The 15,217-nt window shown below is 50.9% G+C and overlaps 1 protein-coding gene across 2 annotated transcripts in view; it reads right to left on the bottom strand.

The window, feature by feature from the left end:
- The window catches only part of LOC103708660 (uncharacterized), a 45,471-nt gene extending 30,778 nt beyond the window's left edge, over nucleotides 1-14,693 (bottom strand). Inside the window, exons 1-2 of one of the 2 annotated variants that reach the window (XM_008793700.5) lie at nucleotides 14,359-14,693; nucleotides 13,590-14,268 (exon numbers count right to left, since the gene is read on the bottom strand). In XM_008793700.5, the coding sequence (XP_008791922.2) occupies nucleotides 13,590-14,268; nucleotides 14,359-14,390 (711 nt within the window). In that variant the 5' untranslated portion in view covers nucleotides 14,391-14,693. Of the gene's footprint in view, nucleotides 1-10,997; nucleotides 12,115-13,589; nucleotides 14,269-14,358 lie in introns of those variants that run through there. The other variant, XM_088722559.2, reaches the window with a different exon arrangement.
- Nucleotides 14,694-15,217: the final 524 nt, after the last annotated feature.

The raw sequence follows: 15,217 nt of genomic DNA, 5'->3' as shown, positions 1-15,217 counted from the left end.
AGCCATCTCGTTCTCGGACGAGGATTTGGAAGGGGTTGAAACCCCTCACGATGACACTGTGGTCATCTCTATAATTATAAATAAGTTTGATGTAAAGCGCGTCTTAGTAGATAATGGAAGCTCGGCAAACGTTTTGTACTATGATGCCTATCAAAAAATGGGGATGACAGAGAGCCAGCTTCGGAGAATGAACGCTCCGCTGGTCGGATTTACCGGAGATTCGGTCCCAGTGGAGGGCGAGCTTGGCCTTCTAGTCACGGTCGGGCTCGCCCCCCGAGAAAGTACTGTAAGGATGGATTTTCTAGTGGTTCGTCTGCCTTCGGCCTACAACGCCATCCTTGGACGACCAGGACTGAACGCCCTCCGAGCTGTGGTCTCGACTTGTCACCTGCTCATGCGGTTCCCCACCAGCTAAGGAGTGGGCGAAGTCCGTGGGGACCGGTCAGTAGCAAAACGGTGCTATATGGCAACCCACAAAGCAAAGCGACCGGCTAAAACACCAAGCCAAGGGGAGCGACCGGCTGAGGCATCGACTCCAATACCAAGTCGGACGCTCTCCATTGAAACCCTGGAAGCACGGGACGGCCCTCGAAAGAAACGGGTGGAACCTGGTGAGCTTCTTACCCAAATTTCCTTACAAGAAAACTGCCCAGAGCTAACCGTGCAGGTCGGCTCCGACCTGAGCGCCCACAAGAAACACCGCCTGGTCGAGTTCCTGCGGGCCAACATGAACGTCTTCGCCTGGTCGCCCGCCGATATGCCAGGAGTAGATCCCGAGGTCGTGGTTCACCGACTCCAGGTGAAACCGACCTGCAAGCCCGTGCGGCAGAAGAAGCGAGGCTCCGCCCCAGAATGACAGCGAGCAGCGGCCGAGGAAGTAGACAAGCTTCTCAGGGCCAGCTTCATCCAGGAGATATCCTATCCAGACTGGCTCGCCAATGTGGTCATCGTCAAAAAAGCCAACGAAAAATGGCGCATGTGCGTGGACTACATCGACCTGAACAAAGCCTGCCCGAAGGACAGCTTTTCACTCTCCATCATCGACCAGCTCGTGGACTCCACCTCGGGGCACCAACTGCTGACATTCATGGACGCCTTCTTAGGATACAACCAAATCCGAATGGCGCCCGAAGATGAAGAGAAGACAGCCTTTATCACCGACGGAGGCACCTATTGCTGCAAAGTGATGCCTTTCGGCTTGAAAAATGCTGGAGCAACTTATCAAAGGCTGGTCAGCCAAATCCTTAAAAACCAAATAGGCCGAAATATGGAGGTTTATGTGGACGACATGCTGGTGAAGAGCCGAATGGCGGAGGACCACGTGGCTGACCTCAGCGAAACATTCTCCGCACTCAGAAAGTACTGGATGAAGCTCAATCCTACCAAGTGTGCATTCGGGGTCACCTCGGGCAAGTTCCTTGGCTTCGTGATCACCCAGCGTGGAATTGAAGCAAATCCCGAGAAGATCCGAACACTGCAGGAGATGGTCCCACCAAGGACGGTTAAGGAGGTACAACGACTCACAGGATGAATCGCGGCTTTGGGGAGGTTTGTTGCCAGATCGGCCAAGCGGTGCCTTCCATTTTTTGCAATCCTCAAGCGGCCGAAGAACTTCTTGTGGTCAGAGGAGTGTCAGCAAGCTTTTGAAGAGCTCAGGCATCTTCTTGCCTCCCCTTCATTACTCACAAAACCCCAGCAGGGTGAGCTCCTCTACTTGTATCTGGCCGTCTCCCTGGTTGCAGTAAGCTCGGTCCTGGTCCGAGAAGAGGATAAGCTTCAAAGGCCAGTGTATTACACCAGCCAGATCCTGAGGGATGCTGAGATCCGATACTCCAAACTAGAGAAAACCATCTTCGCCCTGGTCATCTCGGCTCGGAGACTACGGCCCTATTTCCAAGCCCACACAGTGGCCATACTGACCGACCAACCCATGAAGCAAATCCTGCAGCGGTCGGATCGTGCTGGAAGGATCACAAAGTGGGCAGTCGAGCTCGGGGAGTTCGATCTTGAATACCATCCGATGTCAGCAATCAAAGCCCAGGCACTCGCTGACTTTATTGTGGAATACACTGTGCCGGACGAGCCCGAACCCGCACCCACTCCAGCGGAGACCCCGGAGCAGTCATGGACCCTACACGTTGACGGCTCCTCGACCTCGGGGGGTAGTGGAGCAGGCCTCATCCTTACTAACCCGGACGGGGTGGTTGCAGAACAAGCTTTGTGCTTCGAGTTCCCCGCCTCGAACAACATGGCGGAATACGAGGCGCTCGTCGTCGGGCTCAAACTGGCTAAAGAGCTGAAGGTTGAATACCTGAAGGTCTTCAGTGACTCCCAACTGGTCGTGAGCTAGATTTTGGAAGACTTCGAAGCTAGGGAGCCATCGATGCAGAAATATCTCCAGAAGGTGCGAGACCTCACCTCTACTCTGAGCTCCTTCAACATTCAACATATTCCTAGGTCGGAGAACCTGAGGGCAGACCAACTGTCGAAACTGGCGACCTCCCGCATGAGCGAACTTTCCAAAGCAACAATGCTCGAGTATCTCCAAACGCCCAGCACGGAAGAGCCTGAGCTGACCCTCTGCATCGAAACCGAGCCAAGCTGGATGGACGAGCTCATCAGTTATCTGCAAGATGAAGCCTTCCCTGACGATGAGCTCGAGGCTCGCCGAATCAGGCGTCTGGCCTCCCGATACGTATTGTATGAAGGTAAGCTCTACCGGAGATCCTTCACCTTTTTCCTCCTCAGATGTCTCCGCCCGTCAGAGGCGGACTATGCTATGCGAGAGGTTCATGAAAGAATTTGCAAAAATCATTTGGGAGGCCGAGCACTGGCCCATAAGATCCTCCACCAGGGATACTACTAACCCACACTTCAGAAGGATGCAACGGACTTCGTCCGAAGGTGTGATCGGTGCCAGCGGAACGCCAACATCCAGCGCCGACCCTCAGCCCCGCTGACCTCGATCGGCGCCCCCTGACCATTCGTCCAGTGGAAAATTGACATCCTGGGGCCATTTTCCCTAGCGACCGGGCAGAGAAAATTCCTAATTGTCTCTATCGATTACTTTACCAAGTGGGTCGAGGCCGAGCCAGTGGCTCAGATTACTAAGCAAAGGATGCGGAATTTTGTCTGGAAGTCACTAATTTGCAGATTTAGACTCCCCCGCATCCTCATATCTGACAATGGCCGCCAGTTCGACAACATTCATTTTAGAGAATTCTGCTCCGAACTCGGCATCGACCACCACTTCACCTCGGTCGCCCATCCACAGACAAATGGAGAAACCGAGGTAACAAATCGCACCATTTTGCAGAGACTCAAGGCCAGGCTCGACCGATCCAAGGGGCAGTGGGTCGAGGACTTATACAATATTCTCTGGGCCTACCGAACTACATTTCGACTACCTACCGGCGAGACCCCTTTCAACTTGGCGTATGGAACAGAGGCTGTTATCCCTTTGGAGATTGGACTCCCCTCACCGAGGGTGGAGTGCTACGATGCTGACTCCAACTCCTCTCAGCTCAGAAACAATTTGGACCTCGTTGAAGAGGCGAGGGAGGCTGCCCGAGTCCGTATGATGAGATACCAACGGAAGACGGCGCAGTACTACATCGCCAAAGTCAAAGCCAAGTCTTTCAAAGTGGGGGACCTCGTCCTCAGAAGAGCTGAAGCTTCTCAGTCAATCGAGTAGGAAAAACTGGCCCCGAATTAGGAAGGACCTTACCGGATCGTACGTGTCCAGCGGCCCGGAGCATACAAGTTGGAATCCCTCGAAGGGACCCTCATTCCGCAGAGCTGGAATTCCGAAAACCTTCGAATGTACTACCAGTAGAACCCTAAGGGGTCCTCGGTAATCGGGACATGAGTCCCGTCTTCTCCTTATGATAATCTGCAGTTCTTTAATCATGTTATGTTTCTCTTGATATTGGGATATTTGTGATCCTCAGACTACCCGACCAAGCCCGGATGTCTGACTCAACTCGGATGCCCGACCAAGCTCGGATGCTCTAGTCAAGCCTGAAGCACCTCGCCGTGCCGATATCGAGCTCAGTCTCGATCTCCCTCAAATACTTCGACTAAGGTCGGGACGCCCCGAGTGTCGATAGTACGTTTCCAGACCCCTCGACCTCAGAAAGAGTCGCAGGTCGATAGTGCGTTCCCAGACCCCTCGACCTTGCGCACGATTTTCCGACTAAGGTCGGGATGCCCCGAGTGTCGATAGTGCGTTTCCAGACCCCTCGATCTTGGAAAGCGTCGCAGGTCAATAGTGCGTTCCCAGACCCCTCGACCTTGCGCACGATCCCTCGACTAAGGTCAGGATGCCCCGAGCGTCGATAGTGCGTTCCCAGACCCCTCGACCTAGGAAAGCGTCGCAGGTCGATAATGCGTTCCCAGATCCCTCGACCTTGCGCACGATCCATCGACTAAGCTCGGGATGCTCCGAGCGTCGATAGTGCATTCCCAGACCCCTCGACCTCAGAAAGCATCGCAGGTCGATAGTGCGTTCCCAGACCCCCTCGACCTTGCACACGATTCCTCGACTAAGGTCGGGATGCCCCGAGTGTCGATAGTGCGTTCCCAGACCCCTCGATCTTGGAAAGCGTCGCAGGTCGATAGTGCGTTCCCAGACCCCTCGACCTTGCGCACGATCCCTCGACTAAGGTCGGGATGCCCCGAGCGTCGATAGTGCGTTCCCAGACTCCTCGACCTAGGAAAGCGTCGCAGGTCGATAGTGCGTTCCCAGATCCCTCGACCTTGCGCACGATCCATCGACTAAGCTCGGGATGCTCCGAGCGTCGATAGTGCATTCCCAGACCCTTCGACCTCGAAAAGCATCGCAGGTCGATAGTGCATTCCCAGACTCCTCGACCTTGCGCACGATCCCTCGACTAAGGTCGGAATGCCCCGAGTGTCGATAGTGCGTTCCCAGACCCCTCGACCTCGGAAAGCGTCGCAGGTCGATAGTGCGTTCCTAGACCCCTCGACCTTGCGTACGATTCCTCGACTAAGGTCGGGATGCCCCGAGTGTCGATAGTGCGTTCCCAGACCCCTCGACCTCGGAAAGCGTCGCAGTTCGATAGTGCGTTCCCAGACCCCTCGACCTTGCGCACGATCCCTCGACTAAGGTCGGAATGCCCCGAGTGTCGATAGTGCGTTCCCAGACCCCTCGCCCTAGGAAAGCGTCGCAGGTCGATAGTGTGTTCCCAGATCCCTCGACCTTGCGCACGATCCATCGACTAAGCTCAGGATGCCCCGAGCGTCGATAGTACATTTCCAGACCCCTCGACCTCGGGGAGCGTCGCAGGTCGATAGTGCGTTCCCAGACCCCTCGACCTTGTGCACGATCCCTCGACTAAGGTCGAGATGCCCCGAGTGTCGATAGTGCGTTCCCAGATCCCTCGACCTCGGAAAGCGTCGCAGATCGATAGTGCGTTCCCAGACCCCTCGACCTTGAGAAGCGACACCAGGTCGACAGCGAGCCCGAGCTCCCTCGACCTCATGCTCGATCCCTCGACTAAGGTCGAGATGCCCCGTAAGTCGACAATGAACCCAAGCCCACTCAGCCTAGGGAAGACATACAGGGTAGAGCCTTCGCGCCCCCCCCCCCCCCCCCCCCCCGCCGTAACACTCGACAACAACAGAGAGGTGGCACCTACGTGGATTCCCCGACAACAACACTCCAGCGAGAAGCGGACTACGGGCCAGAAAGCGCCCCTAAAAGCTAGCCGCAACGCAAAGCGCCTGGCTCCAACAGTGCAAGAGTGATCTCTAGTCCAGTCCATACAGATCCCGCCGAATGAGGACTCGGCCGAGCCCAACGACCTCAAGCCTTGATACACTGGCCGAGCTCAGAAGTACCGAAGCACTTGCCATAAATTTTGATTCTGCTTGTTGGTACATTGACCAAGTTTGAGACCGACAGCCGCGAAATGGCCCAACGTTAGTTCGATCTGCGATCTCCTCGGAGACCGACCCTAAAACTTTTATGAGCTTATACCCGGAAAGCCGGATCTTCCGAAAGGCAGACCTAAAAGACGAGCCCCTTTTGGGGCCCAGAGTCCGAACGCAGCACTTCGGCGATTCGGGAGCCGAGCTCAAGGGCTCGGCAAAATTTGAACTCGAGCTCAAGGGCTCGATGAAACGTGAGTCCGTGCTCGAGGACTACACGAGTTTTCCTAAAGTACATTGGACCTAAGCTTAATTGCCTAGCAAACGTGGTCGGAACCTAAGTCTATGGAGCCCAAGTCTATGGACTCAGTCGAGTCCAAAAACTCGGAATGATTCACCAGAAAAAATTCAGCCCAAAAGTTTATATGCTACGAAAGGATATGAAAATTTGGAAAAAGCGAAATTCTTTACTGATAAAAGCCCGAGGGCTGAGTACAAAACCAAGGATCTGTACAATGAGTTCGGAGACCGACCTCGTTTACAAAGAAACAAAAAAAAGGGATAAACAAAATCCTAAGGGGCGGGCGCAGCTCCGAGGTCATCCGCAGCAGTCACCTCGGCGCGCTCTATCGGAGCTCTCCCAGGTTCATCCGCAACAGGGAACCCGGCCTGGGTCTCACCAGCAGCTTCGAGGGCGGCATCAAAAGCTCCTTTGGGATCCCCCTCAGCGGGAGCCTCCCAAGTGGCCTCCTCGGCCGCCTGAACTTCAGCCCCAGCCGGGTCTTCAGGTGCATCCTCCTCCTCGACCCCCGCTCCAGGTTGGAGCAGATTGAGGTCGAACTCGAAGCAGAGCCGCCTCAGTTGGTTGCGGAAGTCTTCAAAGCCGCGGATGAGCCCATCCACGGCCTCTTCCTCCAACAGATCGCGGAACTCTTCCGATTCCTGGAAGAGTTGCGCCGCGTGCTGAGCCTCCTCCTAGGCCCTCTTCTCGTGGGCCTCGAACTTCTCGACCTTGAGCTGGGCGTCCTTCACCTCCTGCTCACGGACGGTGAGCGCCGAGCGAGCCTCGACAGACCGTACCTCCGATCTGGCCAGCGCGTGCGCGGCCTTCTCCTCCTCGAGCTCCGCAAAAAGTGCTCGAAGCTCGTTCTCACCGGCCTCCGCTCTCGCCAGAAGCTCCCTCCGCGAGACTTCAGCCTCGCTGAGCTTCCTCTCGGCCTCCTCTTGCCCCCGCAGACACCTTCGGGCCTGGTCCCAATAGTCTGCCGATATGGAGATCAAGGTATCGATCTCATGGAGATGTTGTAGATAGAGCAGAGAAAGTGAGCTAGGGTCAAAAAACAGAGCACAAAAAAAAAAGAAGAAGAGGCTAGGCAAACTTACCCGGACGGTGGAACGGCGAGTCTCATCCAGGAAGTTACTAAAACTCATAGCCCGGATCTCGGCTTGGTCGATCGGGAGCAGCGCAACGCGAAAAATCTGTCGCGCCGTTTCGACATTATTGAGGGTCGAATCACCCTCGAAGACTGCCCAATCATGGCAGTAAGGCCTCCTCTCCTGACGGCCTTCACCCTCCGAGGGACCCGGGAGGCTGGGCCTCGCTGGGCTCGGCAGGGACGGCCTTGCAGCCCCTTGGCTACGTCCCGACTCGAGCCCTGAGTGCTGAGGTCGGACGGGCGACCGACCCGGACGTTGCGAGATGGGGGCCGGGCATGCGAGCGCCGCAGACGCCCCCGCAGAGCTCAAGCCCCCACGGTCGGAGCTCGGGACCTTCTTCCGAGCGGGCCTGGAAGACCCGGCCTAGGCTGTGCTTGCCTCGGCACCCGCGCCAGATGAAGATCTGGCTTTCTTCCTCGGCTCGGCGGGGCCCCACCAATCTTGGCTGTCCTCTTTCGGAATCGAGCGTAGAGGGTTGCGCTCTTAGTCACCATCTTCGGAACGTCTGAAAAGACAAGAGAGGAAAAAGTTAGAATGTCAGAGAAGAGACAAAGGAAAAGTAAAACGAATAAAAAAAAGGAGAGAAAAGAGAAGGAAAAAACCACCACTACCCTTACCCTGAGGGCGCGTCGAGCTCAGGCCAACATTGACCTGAGCGTCCTCGCTCACGAGGTCATTCAGCAGAATATTCTCCCCGAGGCCGCAAAGAGCGTCGAGGATCCCCTGCTCGCCCTTGGACAATCTGGGGAGCTTGTTGGCGGTTTTGAGCCGGGCTTGCTCCCACCGAGGGTCGAACCCCCACGCCCGCTAGGAAGACAAAAAGAAAAACTTCTCCTTCCATCCATGAATGGATGTCGGAGCACCTCGGAAGAGTGACCGACCACCCCGAAGGGCAAGGTAGAGCCACTCTCCATCTTCCGGGTTGGACTTCAGCAAGAAGTACCACCGGAAGACGTTTACGGAAGTTGGTATCCCGTGCGCCAGGCACAAGGATAAGAAGCCGACAATCATCCTCCACGCGTTCGGAGCAAGCTGCGCCGGGATGACTTGATACGCCGCCAGGAGCTTGTTCACGAACCCGTGGAGGGGGAATCACAGGCCGGCCCAGAGTGTTTCTAAATACACTCCGATCCGGCCCGGAGAAGGTCTCGTTATCCGATCCTCCGACCCCGCGCGTTCCAGACGGAACCCACGCTGAGGAAAGAACCATTCCTCAGCCATCGCCACCTCCTCACCACTCATGGTGGACCCAACTTCGTCCGGGCCACGACCCATCCCAAAAGAAAACAGGAGAAAAAGAAAAGGAAAAAAGCGAAAGCAAGAGCCCCCCAAGCAGACGAAGGGGAACACCTACTAAGATCTTCGCCGGAGACGTTGAAGGATTGGAGAGGGAAAACCGAAGTAATCGCTTCGGGAGGCCGTCGGGAGAAATGAGGGAATGGAAGAAAGGGATACCAGAGAACAACAAGCGATGGCAGCCAAACAGAAACCCTTAGGACCGGGACGGGGGTCTATAGACCCCCCAACGGCCCGGATCGGCGAGACAGAATCCCGCCTCCCATCCAGATCATGCCACGCGTCGGCCCCGAAAACCAAAGTGGCATATCCAATTTGGATCGGCGCTTTAAATACAAAATCAGGGAAGCATCCCTTCGGGTCGTGGAGCCCTGCCACCGCCATCAACAATTAATGCGCATGGCTCCTGCAGACCTTCGGCTTACTCAATAATTAATGCGCATGGCTCCTGCAGATCTTCGGCTTACTCAACAATTAATGCGCATGGCTCCTGCAGACCTTCGGCTTACTCAACAATTAATGCGCATGGCTCCTGCAGACCTCCGGCTTACTCAACAATTAATGCGTATGGCTCCTGCAGACCTTCGACTTACTCAATAATTAATGCGCATGGCTCCTGTTATCTACGGATCTCAAGTCCTCCACGGCAAATCAGCTCGGCTGCGTCCGATCAGCCGTGACAACTCCCTAGCTCTGGCCTGATCTTCTACGGCAAGGCATTAACTCACGCGATCGTGCACTAATTCATACGACATGCTTAATCGTACGGCAACTTCGCCTCGTCACATCACAAACAGCCCAGTACCCCTTTATAAAAAGGGAACCCCTCCATCTTAGGGGGGGACGGAAAAACTCAAAACTTGAGATATTGATTCCCCTGTATTTTCTCTCTCCATATACACTTGCCCCCTTTGACTTAGGCATCGGAGGGCCGGCACCGAAAACTCCGGCCACCGACTTTTTGCAGGCCCCACGGAGGACGCCGCCCGCCGACAGACCACTACCCGCCGACCCTCGCTGGAGCTCCTCCTTCTCAGCCGACGGCCGCCTCCGGATCCAAATTCCAGCAACATTTCTAATTTAAAGTACTACTTCAAAAACTGGCCTTTCCTATATGAAGAGCAATGAATCTGAACTATAATAATAATAAAGCCTATATCAAGAACAGTGCACACAATCAAGTTCAACATGATGGAATCAAGAATCTGTTGTAGCCAGGTGTAGAGCAAAACCTAAGTACAGTTGACTCATTAATATTGTCATTTCTTCTAATTTACAGTACTTCTTCAAAAACTGGGCTTTCCTATAAAAGTGTCATGAATCTGAACTATAAAAACAAAGCCTACATCAAAAGGGCACATAATCAGTTTCAACATGACGGAACCAAGCACATTGGAACAAATAAATATCTCCCTAGAAAGAAGGCTATAAAAAGAGTTTTTTTTTTGCCACAACCAGCTAATGTCATCATGAAAGCCCTTAGATATGCTTAGTTTACTAATATCATCTACAAGCTGGGTAAGTTGGACTTTTGTGAACCAGCTTGAGGGAGAGTGTCCATGTTATTAGTATGGCATCAGCAAATTGTGTTAGTGTTAAGACAACAACATAAGGCTAGCTAGACATGGCATGACATATCTGAAACAGGATTTGAAAGGTATGACCTAGTGATCTCTTGTAAATAGTAAGCTGTCTCTGCATGCATAACAAGCTTCTTTTCCCCTCGCTTCAAGGAGGAATAACTTACCTTACCAATGTACTCTTCATATGAGGAAGACTATCTGGTCCACCCAGCTAATATCTTATAATTCATCTTGTTTCTCTATCAACAAAAAACAACTACTAAATTTGATGGGACAAGTTAGCGGCAACAAATAGGTCATGATTACTTGAAATTAACCTAAGTAAATTCAAGCTAATCTCGACCATATATTTGTAAAATATGATCTTAACCATTTAGCTGAACTTAAACCAAAAAGAACTTTATTTGACTTACGTGAGAGTGATTCTACTACAATGCATTCTACCCTAGCATCTTGAACAAATTGGAACATATAAAACTTCCAAAAGGTTCTCACCAAGATATGCTACAACAATATATAAAATATACAAAAAATAGTATATGACCTTGAAAGATCAAACTATAAATGAATTTTAAAAATACACTTCTAACAAAAATTTTAGGTTGATTAGGAATTGAAGTAAAGTCAATCTTAGACCAATTTTTAATTCCTATGGACTGAAGAAACAAAAAAATTTAATAAGAAAAAAAAGACAGATAACGTAAGAGAAACTTCTAGTGCAGCATCCTACTTAGCAAGCTACTCGGTGCAACATCAAGCTGTACCTTACGCGCATCAAGCGAGACTCACCATTTATGGACCGATATAACGACCAACAGCATGAAAGAAATCCAAACTGACATAATCAGGTATTCCAACAATAGCAACAGCAAAAATCTCCATTCGTTGTACTACCATCCGAATCCTACTCCTCTGAGGTCCCAAAATTTCCCATGGATGAAATCACTCGTCATATATTGTTCAACTGCCACCTTTTTGTAGTATTTTCTGCCTATATGACACGGAACTCTTTGCAATCAAGCATTTCCCACCTACATGAAAAGTGCATCTGTTCCTTCTAGACAACTTAAGAAGAGTATTGCTGTTATCCTAAAGACTCTAAGCTTCTTGGGTATCCATTCCTCCCTCCCACTGCACATTAGATCTTGAATGTAACAAACATAAAGATTTCCTTTAAACCATAAAACTTGAGGCTACTCCTTTCTTCTGAAACAACTTAAAAGAGCACCAGAGTTATCCCAAGAGGATCCAAGCTTCTTGGGTATCCACTTATCCCACAACTTGCAAAATAGAGATCCTAATTTGACCAGCTTTTCGTTATTATTAATGCAAATGCTTTTTGTTATCATTAATTAAAATTCAAAAATAACAAATAAACAAAAGGCATTCAGTAAAACATGAAAAGTGAATTCTCTACCACTTGCGCGTAATGCACAGTCACCAACCCCAGTCCATACCCTTCTAATAAAGTTTCTCGCTGTAAGGACTTTATGAAGAAAGGCTTGGTGGAGAAGTGTCGACATGGAATACTTTAGAGATGGACCACTTTCTCAATTTGTTTGATGTTCCTTACGCATTAAGGCACCTCCACCTTCTATCGTTATCCCATTTCACTAAGTGAATGTATTGGCATATTCTATCACGCAGAATGCTAGAAGCCTCTTTAGTGTCAAATCACGAGAGGAAACTACCAATTTGACCCTCCTATAAATATCTTCCAAGAAAAAACTCCTAAATGATCCCTTTTCGCCCGAAACGAATATCAAACATCACTAGTCTGTAGGATAGCAGTAAGCTGCCTATCTTGCAGAACGCACAGCAACTTTGCGCTTTCTCTTTTGAATCCTCTTCAACTAGTTCAAACTACATGTAAAGCACAACCTGACCGCCCCCACACCCCCCACCCCACCCCCCACCAAAAAAATAAAAATAAAAAAAGGATAAATAAATAAGTCAATCTCTCCTTTTCGAGAAAGGTCATTTCGAACCTACCACGCAAAGCCATTCCTTGCTTTCGAACAAAGACAATAACTGGAAGCAATAAAAACCAAGTTCCCTAGCCGAAGCCTTACCCTTACACAAAAAACGTTCCATTTGACCTATGTAGCACATCCGCTTATCCATAGTGTATGAGAATAGCTATAAGGTGATTAGAAAGAGCAGCAATGATTTGAATGTATTACAGCAACAAATATTCTCTCATTTCATGTAAGTCTTACCACATTAACATACTAATTGGCAATTACCTTGGAGGTTCAACAAATTACGTGAACATATTTTGAAGTCATCCATAGCTTCGAGCCCACATAGCAAAGAGTAGCGTACGTGTTTTACAAGTATGGAGGTGAAGGTAAACTTCTAAGCAGTTAGTTAAAGAAGAGCACTGCTACGGCTGCACAGTTTTTTTTTTTTTTTCCGTGTACACAAGAATAAAAGGATAGAAAGAAAGAAAAAAGAAACACTATGAGCATGACTGTCATGAAGAACATGCAAATGCATGCACCGCATGTCAATCAGTAAGCAACTAAAAGACTTACAGGTTTTGTAGTAAAACAGAAAAATGAAAGTTGACCGCTAGACCCTACAAAAGAAGCAACTTTCAGGTTCGTTATGTGAGGTGAAGATGCTCTCTAATATTGAAAGAGAAGCGCAACATCGGAATAATAAAAGACTTATAAAGCGGAAACAATGTAAAAATAGCATCCAAGAAGCACGAAATCATGCAAAAGTGAGTCGCCTGGCCATGCAAAGGAGAACTCCATGAAGCCAAAACTCCCTATATCCATAAGATTAACGTAGGACAGCATAAAAGAGACAATGAGCAATTTACCACATAAGCAATTACGGGCTAGATATTCCATCCTGCTCCAAATGTTTCAGGACAACATAAAAGGACTGACTTATCAAAACACTTTGAAAGCATATGTAACCTCTAAGATCAGACGGCAGTCAACCCACTTATCAGTCCTGACTTGATTCAACAAAGCAACCGCTCTCATACCATGAATTTACACATAAAATAACACTACTTCTAGCCAGCCAAAGAAGCTATCAGAAGCGTTCCTCTAATGCCAGCATAGTTAACTATATTATTGTACGCGCCAGCATAGTTAACTATATTATTGTACGCAACTGCATGCACATACGATTAACAGTCAACTAAGCAACATACCATAATGGTACAAATAATGCCCAAAAGCAAAGATACATATTTAGCCGTGACAGCTGCGTACGGTATACGCTGTGCGAAGTATGGGAGTGGGGAGGTGGAATTACTACGTCTAGATATAGAGTTGAAAAAAAAAAAAAAGGCAGGACGGAAAACTTATCTCATGTCCAAAAGCTGAGAGCGAAGAATGATTTAAGGATTTGGTCGCATACCTTTTCAGAAGCGCAGATCTCGACCTTGAGCTTCTTCTTTTTCGACTTCATAATCTTGTCCTTAATCTTTTTCCCCATCTTCACCATCTTCTTCTCATCGTCTTTCAAATCCAGTACCTTTCTCTTCCTCGGAGGCTCCAAATATTCTCCACCGCCTTTGACCCCAACTCCCAGATCCTTCACCTCGACTTCTTGATCTCTTTCTCCCCCATCTTCTCCGTCTTCTTCTCGTTCTTCTCGTCCGTCACTGCCGTTATTGTCATCTTCGAAGGTCTCGACCAGCGGCGCCACAGCAAACAGCTCAACGATGGACCGCTTCTTGGGCGCCCTTTGCTTCCCCCTAGCAGGAACTCTCACCAGCCTTCCCTCCTCCTCCACAACCGCCGCCTCGCCGGAGTTCCCGTCAACCGTTGGCTCCGAGGGCGAGGTTTTGACCATGGAATCGTTGTTGGACCCTGGAATCACCTTCTCATCCCCGTTCTTCTCGACCTCCACCCCATCATCGACTTCCTCCCGCTTCTCTCCCCCCGATCGTGCCGCCTGGAGCTCGTCGAACCACCATCGGAACTTCCGCGACGAGATCGGCGGGAGCGACCGCCCCTTCTCCCCTCCATCCCTGTCCCCATCGAACGGCCAGCTTTTCTTGAAATCCCCGCTCCTCATCTTCCCTGTGTACTCCCTTCGAAAACAAAAATCAAGAACCGATGAGATTCGATAAAGAAGATCAAGAAAAGGAGAATTAAACCCTAAAAAGATTCAAGAGACTCACCGAATCGAGAAGCTCCCCATGGCGACCGCCATTGCGTCTCCTTCGCAAATAAAAGAGAGAGAGAGAGAAAAAAACAAAATAAGACCTCTCCTCCGCGTAGAGGGAATCTTATTATTGTCGAAAGGGGAAGAAAGGGGAGAGAGAGAGAGAGAGAGAGAGGAGGGGGGGGGGGGGGGGGGGGGAAGGGGTGGAGAAAGCGGTGGTGGAGACCAGAAGTAAAGATAAAAAAAAAATAAAGGAGAGGGGCAACCGCCTTGCTTTTTCCTGCGTCCTTCCTCTTTCCAGTTTCCCGCTCGCTCTCCGCCTCGGTCTTTCTTCCCACTTCCTCCCTCCCCACGATTGGACCGAAAGCGACGTATACTCGGAAAAATATATATCCTAGTGACAGCCCGGCGTGGGCCGAATCGTGGCCGTCGGTTGGCATGAGGGGATCATGGGGCATCACGGCATATCATGATGGGGTACGAGGCATGAGACAGGGCACATGGATCGCCCCCACTCGCTCCGGCCTCGAAAGCGACAGCGCCCCCAGGTCTCCCGCAGGCGCGGACAGTGGGGCCCGCACTCCGGGGCCTCTGTCCCGTCGTTAGCGGCACCCCACGCGATAGGGGACCCGATCAGACGGCTGGGATTACTCGGTGAACGCTTGGCTTCCAAGGACTCGCTGCGCCCCCGATTCAAAAGGGCCGGGCCCCAGCCTTTGATGGCACGTGATTGGGCACCAGATCTCGTACCGTGGACGGCTTGGCCTCCGGATGCCACTTCGGGGGCGACTAAGTAAACGAGTGGACGTGAACGAGTGTCGGTTTTCGGAAAGTCGGCAACGTACTCAACTATAATAGAGAGATAGGACTGAGTC

This window comes from Phoenix dactylifera, chromosome 5 (assembly GCF_051530095.1).
Source record: "Phoenix dactylifera cultivar Ajwa chromosome 5, Ajwa_hap1_PhDact_Kaust_v1.1, whole genome shotgun sequence".
NCBI lineage: Eukaryota > Viridiplantae > Streptophyta > Magnoliopsida > Arecales > Arecaceae > Phoenix > Phoenix dactylifera.
The sequence above is the reverse complement of the archived record's forward strand: the minus strand, read 5'-3'. Positions and strand labels throughout refer to the sequence as shown.